This window comes from Eschscholzia californica, unplaced genomic scaffold (assembly GCF_041429995.1).
Source record: "Eschscholzia californica isolate CP2 unplaced genomic scaffold, dmEscCali1.0.p SCAF_5, whole genome shotgun sequence".
NCBI lineage: Eukaryota > Viridiplantae > Streptophyta > Magnoliopsida > Ranunculales > Papaveraceae > Eschscholzia > Eschscholzia californica.
The window spans coordinates 51438703-51461302 of NW_028238472.1; the positions used below are offsets into that span (position 1 = coordinate 51438703).

The 22600-nt window shown below is 35.3% G+C and overlaps 2 protein-coding genes across 3 annotated transcripts; one reads left to right on the top strand and one right to left on the bottom strand.

The window, feature by feature from the left end:
- Positions 1 to 9974: 9974 nt before the first annotated feature.
- Positions 9975 to 15005, bottom strand: LOC147540384 (putative methyltransferase PMT7). Its single transcript, XM_086639028.1, has 7 exons — positions 14580 to 15005; positions 13535 to 13949; positions 12218 to 12507; positions 11616 to 11999; positions 10702 to 10948; positions 10473 to 10608; positions 9975 to 10188 (listed from the first exon to the last, which is right to left on the bottom strand). The coding sequence occupies exons 1-7, from the start codon at positions 14746 to 14748 to the stop codon at positions 10030 to 10032; spliced, it is 1800 nt and encodes a 599-aa protein (XP_086495154.1). The 5' UTR covers positions 14749 to 15005; the 3' UTR covers positions 9975 to 10029.
- Positions 15006 to 17195: 2190 nt separating this feature from the next.
- Positions 17196 to 22368, top strand: LOC147540385 (uncharacterized). Of its 2 annotated transcripts, none has more exons than XM_086643767.1 (9): positions 17196 to 17467; positions 19067 to 19159; positions 19230 to 19299; positions 19390 to 19480; positions 19581 to 19642; positions 20780 to 21039; positions 21133 to 21166; positions 21255 to 21374; positions 21947 to 22368. In XM_086643767.1, exons 2-9 carry the CDS (start codon positions 19112 to 19114, stop codon positions 22135 to 22137), a joined length of 876 nt encoding a protein of 291 aa, XP_086499893.1. In that variant the 5' UTR covers positions 17196 to 17467; positions 19067 to 19111; the 3' UTR covers positions 22138 to 22368. The 2 variants fall into 2 exon arrangements, with proteins under 2 accessions (XP_086499893.1, XP_086499894.1); XM_086643768.1 differs by having other exon boundaries at positions 17256 to 17467; positions 19055 to 19159.
- Positions 22369 to 22600: the final 232 nt, after the last annotated feature.

Sequence of the window (22600 nt, forward strand, 5' to 3'; positions counted from 1 at the left end):
ACAATAACACAATATTTTTTTTCTTTATAACCTTAACATAACACGAAAACCTTAACATTATGTATGATTTTATGTATAAACCAAACTTTTATTGTATAAATACCCATTTGATATAATGAAATATACACTTTTGGTTTAAACCAATCTTAACTAAGTCATAGTACTCTCTTCAACAAAAAAAAAAAAGTCATATAGCCGTTTGATTTAATGAAATATACACTATTAAGGTTTAAATCAAGCTTGACTAAGTCATAGTAGTTAGGATTATTTTCTCAAAAAAAAAGTAGTGCGGTTATATTTGATTTTTTTTTCTTGTAGTGTTGGGTTTAACACTTTAAGACAATGCTCAATTAATTTTATTTAGTTATTATGTGTAATAATTTTTTTTGGAGTTTTGTATAGAATAGAGGAGAGATTCAATTATACTTGATTTTTGGTGTTGGAGTTGGTTAGCAATTTAGGACACTATTTTAATTAGTTTTATTTAGTTATTTTTGTCTAATAGTTGTCATTGGCAAAACTGAAGTTTTATATAATAGCATCTTTTTTCCATATGAACAAGTACTTGCGCAATGCAAACCTGTAAATAATATCGAATGGAATCAAAAGAATAAGGAAAAGTGAGAACCATCTGCAGACTAATCTCAAAAGAGAGGCGAGTGATCGAATATCATACGCAGAAGAGCAGGCTAGCTTCATTGTAATAATAGCTTGACAGATTGCGAAGCTTGCCAGCTATACGAACATTGTTGGTGTCGACACCTATCAAACCCAAGGAGATAGTAGCTGCCTGAAGTAACCGTTAAAGAATGTTAGACTATTTATGCCGATTTTTATAGATAGGAAATCTTTACGTGCATTTTGTAGCTTAAACTTAATATTAGAATGTCCTTATCTAGAATTTTTTTTTTTTTTGAAATCATTGAAACCCTTTTCATTCACAAGTGATTAAATCACTGGTTTACATGGCAAAATAATTCCTCTCTGTTCAGCGGCTTGAGAGTTACATAAGTAAATTATAAGAACTTCGAATGTAAAGTACCTCATGAGGTGAGAGAACTTGGACTAGACTCTGACGAAAAAGATAGAAAAAGATGAAAGGATCCTAAAGATCACGAATAAAAGGACCCTAAAGGTCAACAAAATATTAAATAATACAGAATAAAGAAAAAACTAATTTAAATCCCCGTCGCTTTCGCCGGAAAACCGCCGTCATCACCGGAAAACTGCCACCACCATAGAAAAAACTGTCGTCATCATCGAAAGACATAATTAACTCAGCAAGTCTCAACGAGTCAATTCCTTCTTCTTTGTTACTGATGAAAGCGATTTCTTGTTCTTTCAACGCAGATCTGATGAGCATAATATATTGAAGATAAGCAGGATGTGATCGAATTTGATCCTCAGACAATGGAAGTGATCTAGTCGACGAACTAACATTCCTCGATAAAATCGAAGGATAAACATCCAAATTCTTACTATACAAACTTCCAATAGCAGTAAGAGATCCATCAATAGTTGGAGGAGCACTTCCACTTCTTAAAATATTCAGATCTCTCTCCCGATCCATGTGGAACTTATTTAATTAAATTTTAATTAAACCGTGCAAAGGGACACAATATAGATGAAAGATTTGAAGGGGTACAAACTACTAAAGAATGAATAGATCGATAAGCTGCCCAGGCAAAGAGAAATGCATTCAAGAAAATGATTGGTGGGAGAGGAATTATAATTAATGGAGGGTAATAAAGGAGAAGAGGAGGTCAAGCACATATTGGTGGTGAAGTTCAAGGCTGAGACATCTGAGTAGAGGATTGATGAACTCATCAAAGAGTTTGCTAAGCTCTTGGATATCATCAAAACCATTAAGGATTTTCATTGGTACTCCTATATATCCTTTCTACGAGTTTTTTTTTTTCAAATGAACTGTTTTTATATAGTGTGATAGTGTCTATGTCCCATTCGATTAATATAGGTATACCGGCCGGGGCAACAAAAAAGTTTGAAGTTCACATAGTAAAAAGTAAAACGAAACTTAAAATATTTCATCTGTTAGTACGTAAAAGTATACGGTTAGACCAGTTAAGAGTAGTGGTCGTGGTCACTTCTCCCAAGATAGAGAAGTGTAAACTAGAAGTATATTGATTAACAGTCATAGTTAAAGAGTTCAATTACACCAACTCTCTTATATAGAGTGAGAGTAAACCCCACTGAGAGAAAGTAAGAGTTAGTACTTATAATTAACCAACTACTTTTAACAACTGAATTATCACTTAACTAACTAACAAAATTATACATGTGTGGCTCATATGTGTGCTGAGAGTGCCCATAACATTTTCTTATACTTCCATCTTCATACTTCAGTCTTGACTCTTTGCTGATATCTAACTCTCTCTTACAAGAAGAACAAGGCCAAGGGGGAACAACTTAGTGAGAGGTTCACCTAGTTCTGCTTCACTACGTTCCATCAATGCATAAATAATTGATGAGATCGCAGTAAATGCAATTACATCAAGTGTGGTGCTTTTCAATCCCCCAGAATTGTCGTTAACTTCCTTCGAATCTGCAATACCATCTATCAATCAGCCTAAAAACACGTACAAAATTTGCAAATAACAAAATATCGTTATTATACTAAAGTTTGACACTATTGACATCACACAAAAAAATATGTGCTGCAATTGCATAATTATTGAGACCCGTTGGATAAGATAACTACTTACTATTGTAACCCACTTTTACATTCTAGGTTTCTCAAAACAAGGACTTACGAGGTGATCAGCATCCCTGCATACGAGAAACCCAATCCCATGATTGCTCCTATACGGACAGTTGAATCATTCTTGTTCAAATAATCAGATAGAAGTGCGAAAGCCTAAGATGAATATACACATTAGATATGAACTTTTAATAGACAGTTCATATAATTACTTACAGGATGACAATCGTCAGAGGTGGAACCAAGATTTTTAGCTAGCCGGGACAGGTTTAAATATGACATATTAAAGAAATAAGATTAAAAAAACTATTTTAGAGTCTATTGTAGAAGTTGATAAAATTTGAACCTAAAGTTTGGTCATCGGTTAACCGGAGGGAGATGAAAACCACCAACAATTGTTGAGCTCTAAGCTTGTCCTTTAAAGATGCACATCCAATAACCAAGAGATGCATAAAAATCGACATGTATGTGGAAGTCATATTACAGACAGATCTAATGATCACAAAAATTAACAGAACCAGGAGGAAGCTGGAAGATAAGTCTGAAAAAACAGTAAGTGATTCTAATCACTCAACACTTTTGATTTTGAAGCTTGATTTTGATCTTTGTTATCTAATTTTGATCTTTGTTATCTTGAGTATTGATCCATTTTATCTGAATTTTGATCATATCTTGTTCTGATTTTGCGAGATTTGGAATGATTGTTCTTGAGTTGGAAAGCAGAAAAACCCTAGCTAAGGATCACAAACCGCTCTAATACCATGTAAGAAACTCTCTAACCCTTTGTTATTTCAATAATTCTCTTTAGATTTACAAGTTTCTTATATAGGAGAGATGATAAGAGAGTTACAATTCAGTTACAACTAAAAACAGAAAAACTAAAACAGAAAAACAGAAAACAACAAAGTATAACTAACTTTCTTGTTTTCATGCAGGTGCCTTTAGACACAATAGAAGTTGGTCAATTCTTGTTGACTTGGTCTGGAGCTTGGTCTTGGTCCATACTTGTTGACTTGACTGAGAAGACTAGAAAAGGTCATGGTTTGACCATATAAAAAACCAATTCCTAATCTGTTTGTCCTAATCTTTTTCTTCTCTTCTTCAGCCGAAACCCTAGCTTCCACACTAGAATCAGGGTGACAAGTATATGCATTTCAACACTAGAATATGACGAAGGAACAGTTACAAACATAAAGACACAAACCAGACTTGCTGCAACACTAGCCTTCACATGCTCTTTATTCTTGAAAAACCAGCTTTCTGTAGGACCACCACTTGAAGATTTTGGCGGGAGGGTTATCAACTTATCATGTACTAGAAAATGCAAGTTTTGATTAAGTTATATAACACAGAACAGAACCCAAATGAAGAACATCTTACCTGAGCAAAACCCGTCTGTATTCACAAATGCATTAATAAATGTAGCTAGATTTTGCCGGGTTGAATCAACACTTTCACCAGTACTATATATGTTGGGTTTTCGTCCTAGTGGTAAACCTAGTTGAGTTTGGTGTAGGGTTAATAATATTTTAATATCAAACTATTACAGAATTAATATGTTTGATACTCAAATAGATTATTAAGGAAAATTTTTGGTTAAAGATTTATAATGAGGATAAGACTTTTTAACATGCAAAATTAATTTGTTTCTTTAACTTATTCAGTTTATTTTTTGATTAACTTCTATTTACATCAAGTTTCAATCAACTTATTTCAGTTTCTTTTTTATATGTTTATTTATATCTATAATCGTAAAATAAATCAATCCGCCTCATAAAATTTTATTGTACTAAAATATAAATAGAAACAATCGAAAACTCTTCTTCCTTGCACTTGCAATCGGTTAGATCATGGACGACTCGTGGTGCCATACTATACATGGAGAACTACCAAATCTTCGATCTTCATCAATGAAAGAAACATCAATCTTCGTCAATGGACAAAATCTCCTTAAGAATCCAGCACTTTTATCCACTTCCTCCTCCCTCAATGACAATTGATAATGGTTAGTCAGATGATGAATTGTCGATATTGGTGGATCTGATCTTGTTCCCATACCAATATTTGCGTCTATACTCCAAAAATTCTACTGGGATGATTATAATAGTTAAAATTAGGGCAAGAAACGAAGAACTATACGGAGATTTCGACGAAGGGACAACCCTTCGCCGGAGCAAAAAGAAGAACTATACGGTTTCTCTCTCTAGAAGAGAGTCATTATCAGAGAAAGGGAGGGGAGAGAAGACTCTCTATATCTATCTCTCTCCATCTCTTTACATTTAACTAATACTATAAAAGAATTATTTTAAATAGGTAAAATGGTTTAAATGGCTAGCGAGTTGTGAAATTACTAATGACGATCCAAAAGTGACATAAAAAAGATCAATCCTTATTCTATTAGACTACTTATTTCTTACTTTTTCCTATCATATGTAACATCTGTATGATACTTTGAATACATTTTGATACATTAAATAAAAAAAGTCTCATGTTATTTCTTTTATTTGTGTTTCATGATTTTTATGACTTTGATATTCTTAGGTGGTAATTTTGCATAGATTTATTATATAAATTTTTCGATTATGACTAGAGAAGTTCGGCCCCCCTCTAACAAAACTTCTGGTTCCGTCCCTGCCTGTCTGTATTCACAAATGCATTAATAAATGTAGCTGTGAGATTTTGCCGGGTTGAATCAACACTTTCACCAGTACTATATATGTTGGGTTTTCGTCCTAGTGGTAAACCTAGTTGAGTTTGGTGTAGAGTTAATAATATTTTAATATCAAACTATTAAAGATTTAATATGTTTGATACTCAAATAGATTATTAAGGAAAATTTTTGGTTAAAGATTTATAATGAGGATAAGACTTTTTAACATGCAGAATAGGCCAAACTTGAGTATTTATAAGTTGATACTCAAAATTGAGAGTTAATAAATTTGATATTAGAATTTCAATTTTCTTATTTATTCATATATCCAACTAGTATGAAATCTTTTTCAACAAAACAAAAAAAGAGTTAAAAAAAATAGTATTTATAAGGGTCTGTAAAGAACAATCTATATCCTATAGAAGTACAAAGTCATATGCTAGAACACAGAACATTAGCCGCTCATGCAGGGATGGCTCTAGCCCAAAGCAAGACTTTTTTCGCTTTGGGCCACCAATTTAAAGGCCTCCCAAAGAATGAATTCAATAAGTAATTAGTTTCTTGAATGAATTTAGGCATGTTTTTGTTAATTTTTGTGATCATTAGATCTGTCGGTAATATGACTTTCACATACATGTCGATTTTTATACATCTCTTGGTTCTTGGATGTGCATCTTTAGAGGACAAGCTTAGAGCTCAACAATTGTTGGTGGTTTTCATCTCCCTCCGGTTAACCGATGACCAAACTTTAGGTTCAAAATTCTTTTTTATCTTAACTGAACTTTACTTTAACCTTGGACCTTCTTCTACCATATTACATTACATCACCAAGAAAGGTTTTAATATATGGGATCAATTCATGTTTATTTGGATCCATCGATTAACCTTATGGCTCATGAGTTCGTATCGCCTGTCTTATAAGAGATTTAACAAAAACATTAACTTACCTTTTGACCCAGGACGACACTACGATTCACATAGTTGTGTCCATCTATGTTGCCCACCTTTTGTTTCTCATTCTTCAGCTCAGTCTCTGTCAATTACTATTGTGTTTGATTTTCGAATAGATTTAACTACTTATCCAAGTTCCTTAACATATTCACTTCCACCCCTTTTCGCAATTCATTTGCGATTTTTTGTCGGATTAGCTGAGTATTAATACTCAGGCTATAACAGCGATCCCATTTACCAGGTGTCTGATCAGATTCTACTTTGTGGAACTCGAGCGGATATGATCTTTGCATATGGAGAATACTGGCGGGGTAACTCGGAATCATCATTTGGTTCCATCTTACAGACACCCTCGTTTCGTTCTGGAACTTTGGGTGTCCGTTTAATCCATCTCAAATGTTATATGAAGTCAGGTACTAATTTAATCTTTCAATCAATCGGAATGACTCTCAAGACCAATGTTCATATCATCCTCTTGAAGAGTTGTCGGGCTTATGAGCTACAAAATGAAGGAAGCTACACTGATCGAAGCTATACAGTGCAATTCCTCATTTCTGTATTTGTTGTTTTATTTTGTTTTCGGTTATGTTTGTTTTCTAATTTGGATGTTGTAATAGACTCTTTAAGTTTAATGTATTCAGGGGCGGAGCTACATGTAGACTAACCCAGGCTATAGCCTGGGTTAGCTACTAATACTTGCGGACGAAGAGGCTTTCACTTGTGTGATTTAGCCCTGTTGGTTGAAACTTGTTCCATACGCACATGAGATCTTGTGCTCGAAACCACCCACAGTTTGGTTTTTTTAATGTTTTTTTCAGCTCAGGTCTTGGAAAGGAATAATTCTGTTTTAGGCCCCAATTGATAACAGAGTTTCGATTTGGCCCTTGACTCGTATGTAACTCTCATTTTGACACTCAATTTCGTCGAAAAATTCTTTTTTGGCCCTCATATCTTTTTGTGTTTATTCTTTGGTATTTAACTTTTTTTCTTCTTTTATTTTTATTTTCTTTTATCTTTCTTTCACTTCATTTTTATCTCTAGTATACTATATTTCTCTCTCGTATACTTTGTCTTTATCTCTTCTTCTTCGACTTCCTTCGCTTTTCTTTTTTCTCTTAATTGCTACGATGAAATGGAGAGTCTCTTTTTTCGGACTTTTCCTCTTTGTATACGAGTAGCTTAGTATGTTTACCATATTTTGTTTCATTTACTTGGTAAGACAAAATATTTTATGTCCTACTTTTATGTTTATCTCAAATCTAACTTGCAAAAAGAAAATTCTACTTCTAAAATTTTAAGTATGTCTACTAGTAGAAAAACCAGAAAATATTATCATAAAATGAATAAACGTATAAAGCAATTGTAATTGAATAATAAACGTCGTATCTTTTGCAAGCACTAATACCTTCGAATACAAATTCAATAAGCAATTGTAATTGAAAATATTAAGTTAGCCCTACCTAGAGCTAAATCCTGGCTCCGCCCCTGAATGTATTTGCTTTCAACAAAAAAGAAAACATACTTAAATTTCAAATGAGGTTTAAAAAAATGAACCCACAAAGAAAACCACATAAACTAATTTGGGTAATCTTAAGATAGAGATAACAAGCATAAACTTTTTGTTTTTGAGTAATAACTACAATACAAAGGTATTGATACATCGATACGATGTGATAAGCACAATAACTGTCGAATTACTACTGACTTAAAGCCCGACTAAATTAAATGACTTAAAGCCTACAAAAACTATATCATTTATAACCAAGTTCAACATTTCTTCATTTACACTTTCTTAGGATCAAGCCCACAACCTCCGCATTCCACGCTAGACACACCTACCAACTGGGTACCAGTAGTGGGCAACAAGCATAAATATTTTTTGCTTTAGGAAGGAACTATTTTTAGCAGCACAAACAAACCATAGAAAGTAACCCTCAATAACTAGCCAATAATGAATTGAAACTTCCATATAAAGGGTAAACTTTACACTATAAATTAGTAAATTAAGGTAATTGAAAGTGTTAAATCCAGTTCATCATGATCACAACTTGAATCTACAAAAAAAAAAAGGAATTTTAATCTTTGTTGAAATATAAGATCTAGGGCAAAGTGTGGCAAAAGTAAGATGAGAGAAATTAGAGTGAGAAAGAGAAAGATGAAACCTTTTCAACGTTTGGATTGATAAATATCCACGGTGGATTTTGAGTAAACTATTTTGAATTTTATCTGGCGTGAGGTCCGACTCAAGTAGTTCGGAGGGCTAAAACAAAAAAAAAATGGAATTGAGGATTTTTACACTAGTTATAAAAATGTTAAATTTTTTGCAGTAACAAAATTAATATAACAAACATAACCATAAATAATAAACATGAACTATATATTATAAGATGTAGTCCGTGCATGTAGGGCACAAAAAATTCTATACACATATCTCGCGGTTATCGACAAATACTTTGGTCATTTACAGATATTCAACTAGTAAAAATGTATTGTCAACAGTTGGTAGCCTAAGTGGTTCCAAGGTGTTGACATAAACTCCAGAAAACCCTGGAGGTCCTAGGTTCTGAAGAGAGAAAATGGATAAAGAAATTATTGAGAAGTTATATGAAGTGGGTAGTTATATTGACTTTTAATTATCTATCTTTTAAAGACTCTTTAAAAAGAATGGATAAGATTCGTAAATAAGAAACGAACGCCCGAGATTTATAGATGGAAGTTATGAAATAACAAAAAAAACCTATGTCATTCATTATTAAGATAAGTAGATCCAATTTACATATGGAGATTAACTAAATAAATTCTGACAGTACTCTCGTAATCTTTTGAGGTAACCGTTTTCTGAATCTCAATTCCAGAACGAATTTCGGAGAGAGAGACTCCCCATAACCGTTTTCTGAAAACCCTCCAAGATTTCCGTTGCTTCTCCGGCAAAGGGTCCTCCCTTTGCCGGATCCCTTCTACGTTCGACCACATTACCGCTATTATTTTTCTCTCTTCCTTCCTCTCCCTCTCTTTCTCTTCTCCTCCCTCTTTCTCTCCCATCTTCTTCTCTCTCTAGCCGTTGCGGCGAAGGAGACTAAGTGACGTTTCTGTTTCTGTTTCTTTGTCCTGATCGTGCATTACAAAGAAAGACAATGAAAGATAACATGAGTTCCATAAATTTTTCTTTTTAAGTGTCTCGTTCAAATGAGTACTCACAAGTCACATGAGACCGTAAGGTTGTCACCTCATGTTTGAGAATAAGTATATCTTTACACTTCTTGTAATGCCACATCATGTTTGAGCCACAAAAGTATCTTTACACTTAGTGTAACATTAATTTTCAACAAGCAGTGGTGACCGGTGGTCAAAAGAGTGGCGATTTGTAATGGTGGTGGTGGGAAATTGTAGTGGTGAAGGTAATTGAGAAGATGAAGTCAATTACGTGAATTTTCGTACTAAACAATAAATATGCCCCCTAAATCAATCTTGATCTAGTTTTTGTTCCATAGATATTTTCTTTATGCCCCAATTATCACTTCATGTAGCTCGATAGGCAAGGAGGGGGTTGCCATAGCAGAGGTGAAGAACCCACATTGCCATAGTTGACAGTCGGTAAATCAAATACATAGTTGACAAATCGCGTGGAAGAAGAAGACCTTAATTACAATCAAATTTTCCCGAAAAGAAATGCTTGATTCCTACAAAACTTCGAGGAAGTATTTACCTTTTACACAATCGCCCAGAACTTTTTACGACAAATTAGTACAGGTTCTAACTTCATTTGTTCATCTTCTAACATGTGTAATTCAACATCCCAGAGAAATTTAGAGGCAAGATCTTTGATTCTTGAAACTATTGACTCCTCGTCTCGAATAATAATAAAACCCTGCATTTAATCATTTTTCAGATCTGGATCATTCGGAATTTACAAACAAACAAATATTACAAATGCGAAATGGTCCGAGTAAAGATGGTGAAAACGGCAAAAAAGGTGTCTGAAAAAGGATCGTGTAGATGGGTGCTGGTGGGTATGGGACGGTTGAACCCAAACATGACATATATACATCCTAATAATAAGACACGAGTGGCTTTTCTATTGGACTTTTCCTAGGTTAATTTTCTAGTGATGTCCAATCAAGAACATTCCCGACTTTAGAGAGAAGTCGTTACCTGAGGGCGGATAATTCGGTCCATTTCCAGCATGAGATCTTCTAGTAAGCAACCTTCTTTGTCTTTGTAATGTGAAAAGAGATGAGAGGCATGCAGGAAATCGTATGTCCGAGGGTATGTCGAGAATGGCTCACACCTAATGAAGACGATGAAGATCTTTTAATAACTAGAGGAGAAAGATTTGAATTACAATATTGTTTAGTGATATAAAAGAGATTGAGAATCTTACCAATCATGAAAAGCACCAACTAGACCTCGACTATATATAGCAGATAAAGTATTGTTCATGGTGTTAGGAACGATGTTCATAACCCACATAGGTAAGCTACTGATAGAGACAGCAAATCCACCATAGTATGCGTTCATGTCCATAACATTTCTAATCTCGTTCGTATTGATATTCATCAGTCTCCAATAATGGCTGGTTTGCTCTTGCCAATATTTGGCACTGGAGGTGAATTTTTCACGGTCGATTCCTGTTAACGAAAATTAGAACATCAATAATACATCTCTGACATGTAATCGCAATTTTATACTTCTACCCACGGACAAAAATAGTCTCGCGACTTCAAAGTTCATGGTTTACAGTGGGAGACAACAAAATTAATCTCGACAGGAAATTAGTCCGAAGACCAAATTTCTTGTTGGTTTTGGTTGAATAGACAATTAGACATGCCAAAAATTTTAAGCTTGGACTCTATGTTCAATAAGTTTTCAGGCCTTCGGCTCCCTGCAAACTTATGCAAACCAAGAGAAGAATACATGTGAATTGTGCAATCTTTACTCGTGCAAATCTGCAAACCCGTGCAACCTCACTAGGGAACTGAAGCCTAAAAATATGTTAATCCTTTTATACAAAAGAAAACTTGGCCTAGGGAGGACCAATTTTCTCATTGATAATTGCATAACCATAAAATCAACAGTTAACTAATAACTTCGGAACTACAACTCAGTTAACTAATAACTTCGGAACTACAACTCGTAAAGATATTGAAGTAGATTCATTCAAAATTTCAAAAAAAAAAAAAAAAGATATTGAAGCAGATTAATGTAACATAGGCAATTGTATCAGAATAGACATGGTCCAAGGTGAAGAAGAGTTAAATAAATCAATCGAACGACTAGATCAGCTAGGTGACTTACCTATATCACTGAGGCTAGCTGGATATACTGAAAGTCGTTCTGGTTTGGGCGGAAGTGTCTGAATATTTTCTTCCTCACCACTTACTGTTATGCAATTTTTCATTGGTGTTTTCCAGGAAATTCCGGTGTCTTCCGCTGTCTCGCATATATACACTAATTTCTTCTCTGCATTTTGCAGTCGGCACGATCTATCATCCAGTTTAATCCAGATTGCTGTTTGAACCTGTCGAGCAATGAGTTTCCAACACATAGCTGAAGTCAAATTGACTAACTTATCCCAGATGATCGGAAAATCTTTATCTTTTCTGTAAGCAGGTGGAGCCGAATACACAAAATATCCGTTGGGTCGTATAAGACGATCTGCCTCCTTTATCAAGATACCGTCTAAAATAGACAAAAAAAAACGTTATTAGAAATGACAAGCTTGCCAGAAAACAAGGGACCCCAACAAATGCAAAAATTCACAATTTAATAGAAGTATTATACTATTGCGACTACCATAACAGTTTATTAGTGTGATTTTACAATTTTGAGATAGGATTGAAGTGAACCCCTTCAAACCCCTAGCTTAACTAGCCAAATTAAGGAATTGGAGAGTTTACCGTTTTCATGCCAATCAACACGACATCTTGAACAATGAATCATATCAAATGAGTTGGCAGGATAAGGCAGTTGTTTTGTGGATAATGCAGAAATCATTGCACCAATTCCTCGCTCCAAAGCAAATTGAATCTGATTTTCGTGACCATCTTTTGGAGCAAAAGACATTGTCTGAATATCTAATGGAAGTAAATATGCTGAGAAGCTGGCTACTCCACAACCAACATCAAGAACTTGAAATACTCCTGCCGTACGCAGATCACCTGTCTCATTAGTTGTCATGTTCCCTAATCTGCATTCACCGCATCCACAGAAAGGTTTCCTATTAAACTTAAGACAACTTCAATCTGGATTCTATGAACCAAATGTAGTTATTCGTACTAATAATAAATGGAAACACCTTTAATCCACAAAATGCGAATCTTTTTAAGTTACTCATTAATCCGTGCGTCATGCTTGAGGATAATCAATAAATCCACCCCATACAATAATTTACACATGGTATGAAGAAGATAATATGATAAGTTTAAAATAACTTGACTAGATGCCAAACTTAGCAGTCCTGTACTGGGTGCAGCAATTCAAATGGTAAGTGACGAACATCAAAAATCCTAATTTCAATGTCCATCAAGGAACAAAAGAAAAGGTCCCCGCAAATGCGTTGCTGTGGTGGATTGGGACCATTTCGGCTTGTTTTAACGTTTAAGCTCTATGGACTAGTAGATGGGCCTCAAGGTGTATCTATTGATGCTAACTGGGATAACTAGTGCACAACATGCGGCCAGGCCAGACTCGACCACCGAACCCAAGCTAGTCGAGGCGCCATATGTCCACGTGTGCAGTTGATGGCATAGAGGGCTTTACTTGCTGGCTAACATAAGCAGACACTGGCATTTAACGTCTTTTGTGGGTGTGTGTGTGTGTTTTCAGTTGGATAGCGTGAGAGTCTAGATGCATGTTAAGCTACTGGGTGTAATTGGTTATTTGTTTTCTATCAATCATGTCTTATTCTTACAGACATATACAAGTAGTGTGTGGGTAGTTATAGGTGGTCATGTTGCTTTTTGCTATATATGTGCTTTTAATATTCTCGAAATACAGAAATGAACAAATGGATGGGTGTTGGAGTTATTCCAGTTCGCCTCAAGCATGAAACTTTTACTTTGGTTTCAAGCCGAGAATGTTGGTTACATGACTTGAGCCCACAAGAAAGTACATTTTATGGGGAAACATCTTAACAGGTACAAATTACAGTGTGCAGAATCGAAGATTGGAAAACGAGGAATTTTAGAACTATTAAGCAAGTCAATGAGAGGTACCTCTGAATATATTCAGGAGCTCCGTGCTTGAAATGTGTACCACCACCAGGAAAATACCAGAGTTTGTCTTTTTCGTGCACCCAATTTTGACCTCCTTTGACTTCTGCGAGATGGGTATGATTCACATTGCTCCGCCAAACATAATCCCTACTAGTTGGCCATCTTATTGGTATTTTATAATCTTCAGGCGGTGGCACCAAACAAAATAGTCGTTTTTCAAGTGGAGGGCAATGCCTTTCTAGCTCTTCTCGTCTAGAAAGATCTAGTTTAGGAAGCAAATCCTTAATATACGATGGGTCGTGGCAAGGGATATACTCATTTTTTGTCAATGGACATATATTGATTCCCGTTTCAGGTATCGAAAGTGGTATTGATCTAAACGTAAGAACAACTTTGTTGGAAAAACTCAAATTACCTGCAAAAAATTCATAACCAAGAAAGGTAAAATATTAGAAAGATCAACAAACTCGCGCGATATCAATCGAATAATACTTGTAACTAGTTAAACAAAGAAAAAGGAGAATTTATCATGTATTAGTAGGGTAAATCACACTTTCGGACATATTTCATGAACTATTACATCAAGTAAAAATGTTATCTTGGTTCAAATATAGATCTTATCAACCCTTGCCAAATTCTGATAATCGGATTCTTCTTCAACCCATTACAATTGAATGTCTAAGATAAAAACTACGCCCCAAATTGTATGATTAGGTATTAAAGCATTGAGCATTGGAAAGAAAAAAATTTAAGGGTTTAAATTTAAAACTTATAACTATGCCACAAATTGTATCATTAGTTTCCAAATCTGCTCTAAGAGCTGAGAAAAGCTAAACCTTAATAAGCAAATCTAGCTTTTTTAAAGAAGTAATAGATAAATCAATGAAATTCCAAAATACCCATGTACTTAAGAATTACAGATCCAAGTTAATAAGTTCACAAATCAAAATACCCAAAAACAATGAGAACCCAAGGATGTAACAATGAAGTGTGAAATTTAGATCTCAAGATATCATGCAATTGTACATTGAGAGAGTTAGATTACCTGAAGGGGAAGAAGATGGAGATGAAGAAGAAGATTGAGAGACAACAATGAAGGGTTTGGAGGTAAATAAAGTTCCAGTATAGAAGGAAGCTACCATTAAAAGAAGGGCAAGTAAGATAAGTTGTCCTGATTTGGAATCAAAAGCAGATGATAACCCATACCCACTCATTATTTTGAAGTTTTCTTTTAATTAATCATACAAAACTAGTAATTAAATCCAACATTAGGTTTGTTTGAAGAAGATCTAAAACTGAGTGAGAGAATCCACAAACACTCTTCAAGAAGAAGAAGAAATAAAGAAGCAACACAGGGGAGTGAGTGCCTGAGGTGGAATGCCTTGAAGCCTTAAAAGACATTTGTCTTCCTGTCCATGTGAATGTAAGTAGTATAGCAATTAAGTTTTTTATTACCTTTTTCTTTTTTTTTGTTGAAATTTTTTCACCTTTTTTTAAAAAGAGTTTATTATTACTTTTTTTTGGAATTTTGTAGCAAAAAAGTAAGTTTTTTATTACCTGCCCTTCCCACATAAATCCATTCCATTTTGAACATTACAAAATTTAAAATCTGTCAACTACTAAGTGTACTGGTTCTTGTAACAAAAAAAAAAAAAAAAAAAGGTGTATTGGTTGGATGCTCCAAAGTGTTGAAAAATTCCAAGTTCCATTCTCATTTGTAACAAAAAAAAAGAAAATTCGCTCTCCTAAGGAATTTAGTAGGATTAGAGTCATCTCCTAAGGAATTGTTCTCAAAAAAATTATAGTTTGATAAGAGAGAAGTTGATTTTGACTGTGTGTTTGCGTCTCTCTCTTGTAACTGAATTTTTTCTTATCTTTGTCTCTTTACTTAACAAAATCTCTTTATTTTTCTCACTCTCGTTGTTCCGACGAACGAGCGAATCCCTTTAAACATAGTTCTCTTCGTCTTCAATGAAGGGGATAGGACTGCACGTGTGCGTGATCGAGTTCAACGAAATTGAGCATGGCTTACTTCGTAGAAATTGACCACTAGTTGTTTCATGGCCACTTCATAATCTATCCTGTGATCAGCCGATCACAAAGTATCTCGTGGTTAGCCAAGCAAACCTTCCTCGACAATTCTGATCAAAGAAGAATGGGCTTTCCCGTTGCGGACAGTAAGAGGAGATGGTGAGGAAATATAAAGAGAGAAAGAGAGAGAGAAAAATGGTGGTAGTGAAGATGAATTGCAGTTAATTTTTTTAGGTGAAAAAAGAGTAGCCTTCGCCATCTGAATTGGCTAACTTCCGTTGATAAAGTCTTTACGCCCCGATGGAAAATGGATTCCCAAATCACCCACCATTTGCTAAAGGAGTCAAATCCATTACACATCATTTTGAGGGGGTAAACTAAAAACATAAATTAGACACAAGGGGTAAAGTAAAGTCTTTATGCCCCGATCAAAATTGGATTCCCTAAATCATCTACCATTAGTTAAAGGGGTGAACTTTATTACACATCATTTTGAGGGGGTAAACTAAAAATAGAAATTAGACACAAGGGGTATAAGTAAAATCCTCCCTCTCACTCTCATTCTCCCTCTTTTTTTTTGGCCAGCGCTTTGGGGAAAGCTAAATAGTTTCCGGGGTGTGAAGACTTGGTCAAAAAGTGGTCAATTTTGTTTGACAATTTTATTTAGGGGGAAAGCAAAATAGCTTCTCCACCTCAGCTCTTTCTCTCTCCACCTCACTTCTCTCCCTCCACCTCATCTTCTCTCTCCACCTCATCTTCTCTCTCTCTTCTCCGATTAGGTCGCCGGCCGGAAAATTTTCCGGCCGGCGACCATGAACAAAAAAAAAAATAAAAAATTTTACTCACTCTCTCTCTCTCTCTCTAGAAACTCCGGCGAAGGGGTTTCCCTTCGCCGGAGTTCCGGTCTGTTGAAGAACAGACCAGTCCGGTCTGTTCTTCAACAGATCCGGTCTGTTGAAGTTTCAACAAACCGGAACTGGTCTGTTGAAGAACAGACCGATCTGGTCTGTTGAAGAACAGAACTGGTCTGTTCTTCAACAGACCGGAACTCCGGCGAAGGGAAACCCCTTCGCCGGATTTTCTAGAGAGAGAGAGAGAGAGAGTGAGAAATTTTTTTTTTTTCATGGTCGCCGGCCGGAAAATTTTCCGGTCGGCGACCTAACGGAGAAGAGAGAGAGAGAAGATGAGGTGGAGAGAGAAGGTGAGGTGGAGGGAGTTGAGAGGGAGAGTTTTTTATTTTGAACCATATTCCCCATAAAATATGTTTCCCCGGAAACTTTTCAAAATTTTGCATATTCCCTTTAAAATTTCACACCCCGGAAACTATTTAGCTTTCCCCAAAGCGCCGGCCTTTTTTTTGAACTCCCCCTCTCCCTCTCTTGAATAGCTCGCAGGTTCGTTCTCTTTCCTCTCTTTTTCGAGGCAATTACTGAAACCCCCACCTTTTCAATATGCAGATTACTGAAACCCCCACCTTTCAATTATAATTACAAAAACCCCCACCTTTTTGAATTTTTCCGTCACATTTAACGGGGTAGGGCCGTTAGTGAGGTGGAATGACGAAAATGTCCATTGGTTAAACAAGCTCCCACGATTCTGAAATAAAAAACTGAGCGCCTTCGAGCAAAAAATGGGGGGTGCTAATAACCGACTCTATCTTCCCTCTCAGCAAAACGAAACCCCATTCTTTACCACCGAGCAAATTGGGGATTTTTGGGAGCAAAAACGGAGCAGCAAATTGGAGATTTTTTTGAGCAAAAACCGAGCAGCAAATTGGGGATTTTGGTGGCTCGAAGTATGAATCTCGTTGGCTAACCCACTGTATGTTCTCCATCCTAACAAAAAACGAGTTAATCTCAAACGAGTTAATCCATTCTAACCGAGTTAATCTCAAACGATCAGGTGCTCTCTCTCTCTCTCTCCCTCTGTCTTGTAATCTATTCAAAACTACTGAAACCCCCCTGAATTGATGTGTATTATGAGCTAGGGTAAGGTAATTAGTTTGATATTGATGTGTTTTTGAAGTTAGGGTTTAATGTATGAAATTAGGGTTGGGACAATTACTGAAATTAGGGTTTAATTTATGAAATTAGGGTTTAATATATGAAAATTAAAATTAAGGTAGTTTTAATGAAGTTAGATTAGTTGTAGTTGTGTCATTGTGTGGTTTCCCTCCTGTAAGGGAGGTTTTTGGGTTCGACCCCATGTAATCAATTAAGGTAGTTTTAGTTGGTAGTCTTGTAGTCTTGTAGATTTAGCAGGCTTAGCTCGTATTAGGTTTTGTAATCTGTTATTTAGACTTAATGGTGTGATCAGTTTAAGTGATTTTGTAGCTTCAATGGTGCGATCAGTTTAAGTGATTTTGTAGCTTAATGGTGTGATCAGTTTAAGTGATTTTGTAGCTTCAATGGTGTGATCACTTAATGGTGTGATCACTTAATGGTGTGATCACAAATTTTAAATTTATACTATCAGTTTAAGTGATTTTGTAGCTTCAGTTTTGTGGAAACAGTCCAGTTAGTTTGTTCTGGTCTCACATTTTAATTTTATACTATCACATAATTTATAGCCGTACTAGAACTCCATACGGATGTACTGTTAGAGTATTTGAATTCGTATGATTCCTGTTGATATATAAGATTCATGTGTTCTGAATTTTTTTTTTGTTAAGATCGTGTGTTCTGAATTAGGTACCATGATTGTGTAAACTGCATATTGTAAGTTTAATCTTTGGTTATGATGCTAATGTTACCTATCTATACCCTTTATAGCTAGTATCCTCATGCAAATTTGACAAATAACCTAAACATAGTGAATATTGAAAAATCAGTAATTATATAAATCAATCAAAAGAACTAAAGTAAAAAAACTACCTCTTGTTGTGATCTTGCATTTTGATACACATTTGATGAACTTGAAGAAGCCATTAAATAACTAAAGTAAAACTTGTTGATGGAAGGGGTGAAGTTTATATGGTGGTCTCAAACTTGGGTTTAAATAGAAAAAAAATTGCATAAAAAGGAGCAAAAAGCAGTCAAAAAGTGGTTAAAAGGTGGGGGTTTCAGTAAGTGTATTAGAAAAGGTGGGGGTTTCAGTAAGAGTCCAAGTTTGTTTAGAAAAGGTGGGGGTTTCAGTAAGTGTATTAGAAAGGTGGGGTTTTTAGTAAGTTTATTATGAAAAGGTGGGGGTTTTAGTAAGAGGGGTAACAAAGTAATATTTAAAAGTATAAAGTTAAATTTAACAGAATTTTCAAAAAGGTGGGGGTTTTTGTAATTATAAATGAAAGGTGGGGGTTTCAGTAATCTGCATTATGAAAAGGTGGGGGTTTCAGTAATTGCCCCTTCTGCTTTTCTCTTATCCATTAGGGTTAGGGCTTCAAATTCGTTAAGCTTAGGGCTCAAACACTTTCACAAATCACAGACACAACACCATCTTTTAGCCCTAGGGTTAACATCTCTCTCACTCTTGAAACCCTAATCAGTTATTCAGTTTCATTTTTAGGGTTCCCGTGTCGGATACGCTCATTCTGCAAAATTCTGATATAAAATGGAAGTACTCTACTCCAAACTATACGAGAAGTACACTAAATTGAAGGTATTTTACAAATTTACTCTATTACTACTTTTTAGCTTAATTTCTAACTAATTTTTGTTTTTGAGTTTAGACAAGAAAGAATACAGAGTCAGATGGATTCAATCATGATCAAGAAGAGAAATTTATTAATTACGTCTCAAGTACGTTCTTTTGATATTTTTTTTCTATTAGGGTTATGAATTTTTTTTATTACACTAGCACTAAATGTCGTACCGGATGCATCATTGCAGCTGCGGAAGAGTTGATTAAACATTTGAAAAGTGAAAATGATGAGCTTCACGGGAAGATACATGATTTAACAGACGAAGTGGCTTCAATTAGGCATGTTGTTACTTCATCTTCATTTTCCATTAATTAGGGTTCTTAAGATTTTAAAGTACTAATTATTAACTAATTTTTATCATATTTTATCTGGTTGTAGATCTGAGAAGGAGGGATTATTGACTCAGTACGAAAAACTTTTGAATGAAGAGACTGAAAAGAGTAAGCAATTATTGCATTTTCTGTAAGACTGTGAATATGGTAGGCGTAGTATCGAAATTTCTTTTACCCAATTGTCAATTACGACATTAGATTACACTTCATGTAATATTATGTAGTTTATGATGGCATATAGCTTTTACTATGCCTAGGAGGAACGAAATTGTATTGTCGTTTATGATTTATGAATGTAAGAATTGATACTCGAGCCGTTGCAACTCGCCATCACCATAAGAAAATATATACAATGCACACATTCAATATGAAGAGCACTAGAGAAGACTTTTTTTTGAGGGGTCAAAGCCTTCGGGACTGAATTCCATTTCCACACGTTTTCTTACATCTGTTGAGGCGTAAATCTCCAACTTTACTAAATCTTGGCAATTAAATATGTTGGATCTCTAGTATGTTAGTAATATGTATTTATGCAAACAAGGTGCTCTTAATAAACCTATTTGCCTTTCTGAATTCTGATTTTATGAATGAGTTGGTTCTCTTTTGTTGTATTAATATATAAGAGTATTACTACTTATGGGAGTATTCTTCTAGTTTACACTAGCATCTGCAATGACTTCTGTTTGTGCCTTAAATTTAACATATCATGTGAACTTACTTAGTTGAGGAATGTGGGAGAACTTTAAGAGTTAGATGTCTGAGAAAATATTGCCTTCTATATTACACATGGAGGTAACATAGATACTCGTTCTAAGAGAGATGTATTAGTTGTGGAGAAGAAAGGAGAAATAGATAGGATGAGGATATATTGTAGTTACGGGGTCTTGCATTTTGCCACGCCACATGTTGATGGGACTTGAGAGAATAGAAAATGGTTACACCTTGTCACCTTGTGATATAGATACGATAGTATCAAGTTGATGAATTTGGTGAGTATTGATACCATAGACTATTCGATTGCCTGCTTCAAGCTTGTAATTCTGGGTCCACCCGTAGTAATTTATAATTAGGAGAAGGAGCGAGGTTAGGCGGTGGAGTGGAGCGAGCCATTGAGTAATTGTCATTTCTTTTGAAGCTAATGCTTCATGCAGCACATGCTGGATTCTAGAAGGCTAAAATCTACTATTTTTTTTTCATTTAACTAATTTCTTCTTCTATTTCTAATGTGGCTCAAATATTTTGCAGCAAAAGAGCTTACCGAAGAAGTTGAGAGGCTTCGTAAACTTCAAGAAGAAAATATTTCTTACAACAGCGCAGGTGGAAGTAATGAGAATGCACAACTAAACTCCAGAAGAAAACGGCGGATTAGTCAAGCTGAAGCTCAAATAGATGAAGAAAGACCTACTTCATCTGCAAGTGTTCCGGTGGAGCATTCTAAAGTACCAGAAACCGAAAGAGATTTGTGCAGATCTTCATTGACTAACATTGATCAAAACATTCAGAAGGTACATTCAATAAGATCTAATCTGGTTATCGATTCTAGCACAGTTTCATTTGTTATTACTATCTATTTAAACCTTAGAGATGTAATTTTTCAGGGAAACTGTTGTGCCAGAAACATCCCCAGTTCAGGTAATATATTAGATTTAGGAATATCAAATTGCTATCATCCTAAACAACACCAACTCTTTTAACATGTTTGTCTGATCACATTTTCTAGGAAACTCGACGAATCCAAACTGTGTGTTTCAAACTCTAGTGGAGTTTCTAGTTGGCATGAAATTCGGCGTAGTTACTAAAACTGAAGGATTATGTCTTTCAGTGTTTCATCAATCAAGTGGTAATTGCAGAACCCTACTTTCGTCTTATTTTGAATTATGACATTTTTTCTTAAGAGGACCAATATCTTGGTCCTCACAAATGGTGAGAACTACTGGTATTACCTTAATGTAACCAATCAACAACAGGTTCTGTAGTTTGTACAACAAGCACCAACCGAGTACACATTTTTTATTCGGTTTGTACAACAAGCACCAACCAGTTTAAATGTTGCAGCTATTGTATCCCGAAAACCATGGAAACTTCGGCTAAAATATTTGTGAAGTTCCTAAGCTGTGAGAGGGATTGGTTAATATTCCCTGCTTCTTTCAAACGTTCTCCTGCAGCACCTGAAAACTTCTGTCTTTCCGATCCCGCAAGATCAACGAGATTCGTTCTGCTGGTCTTGAAACTGCTTAAACTGTCTGCCGTATTCTTACACCGCGACTCTCTTTGAATTTTTGCCACAATCTCAATTTTACTTGAGCAATTCGACCTTATATAAATCCAATTTTTACAACTTTGGTGTACTTTTCTTGAAACTTTTGTGTTCTAAAGAACTAAGATCTAAATCTACCATATGGGTAAATGCAGGTTATTCATTCAGTCTAACATGGCTTAGTAAAGCAGACAAGGAACCAACAGAGCTACTTTACCATGTACTAACCCTAGGGACTTTTGAAAGAATTGCTCCAAATTGGATGAGGGAAGATCTGGTTTTCAGCACTAGTATGTGCCCTATCTTCTTCAAGAGGTTATCCTTAGTTATCGGATTGCATTTCTAATGCTTTTATGTCTGTGTATTGGTTTCCTTCTATTATTTTTTTATGTAGCTAGAAGATTCGGAAAAAAGAAAAACATAGTGTTTTGTGTGTTGATTAGTTCTACCTAAGAACTCAAATGCTGAATTCTTCATTTGGGTGTTCGAATGTAATACTCGTTAGCGTCTGAAACATGTGTTCGTTGGGCACGTAATAACGTAACTACCTAAGTTACCCTTCGGAAGATTTAAATCATTTCATGTATTTACACTTTCAGTTTTGATCAATTAATCGAATAGCCCTCAAAACTAGCGGCCCAGTGTGTTTGACGCTAAGGTAATGGATATCTCTCTCACGAAAGTATGGAGATATAACGTTTTAATGACTGCCATTCAGAGAAGGGATGAGTAAAGATGAAGTACACGAAGAGAGAGGGTCGACTTCCATGTCTGCACATGAATTCCAACAAGGGGTCGATCGATCTCTG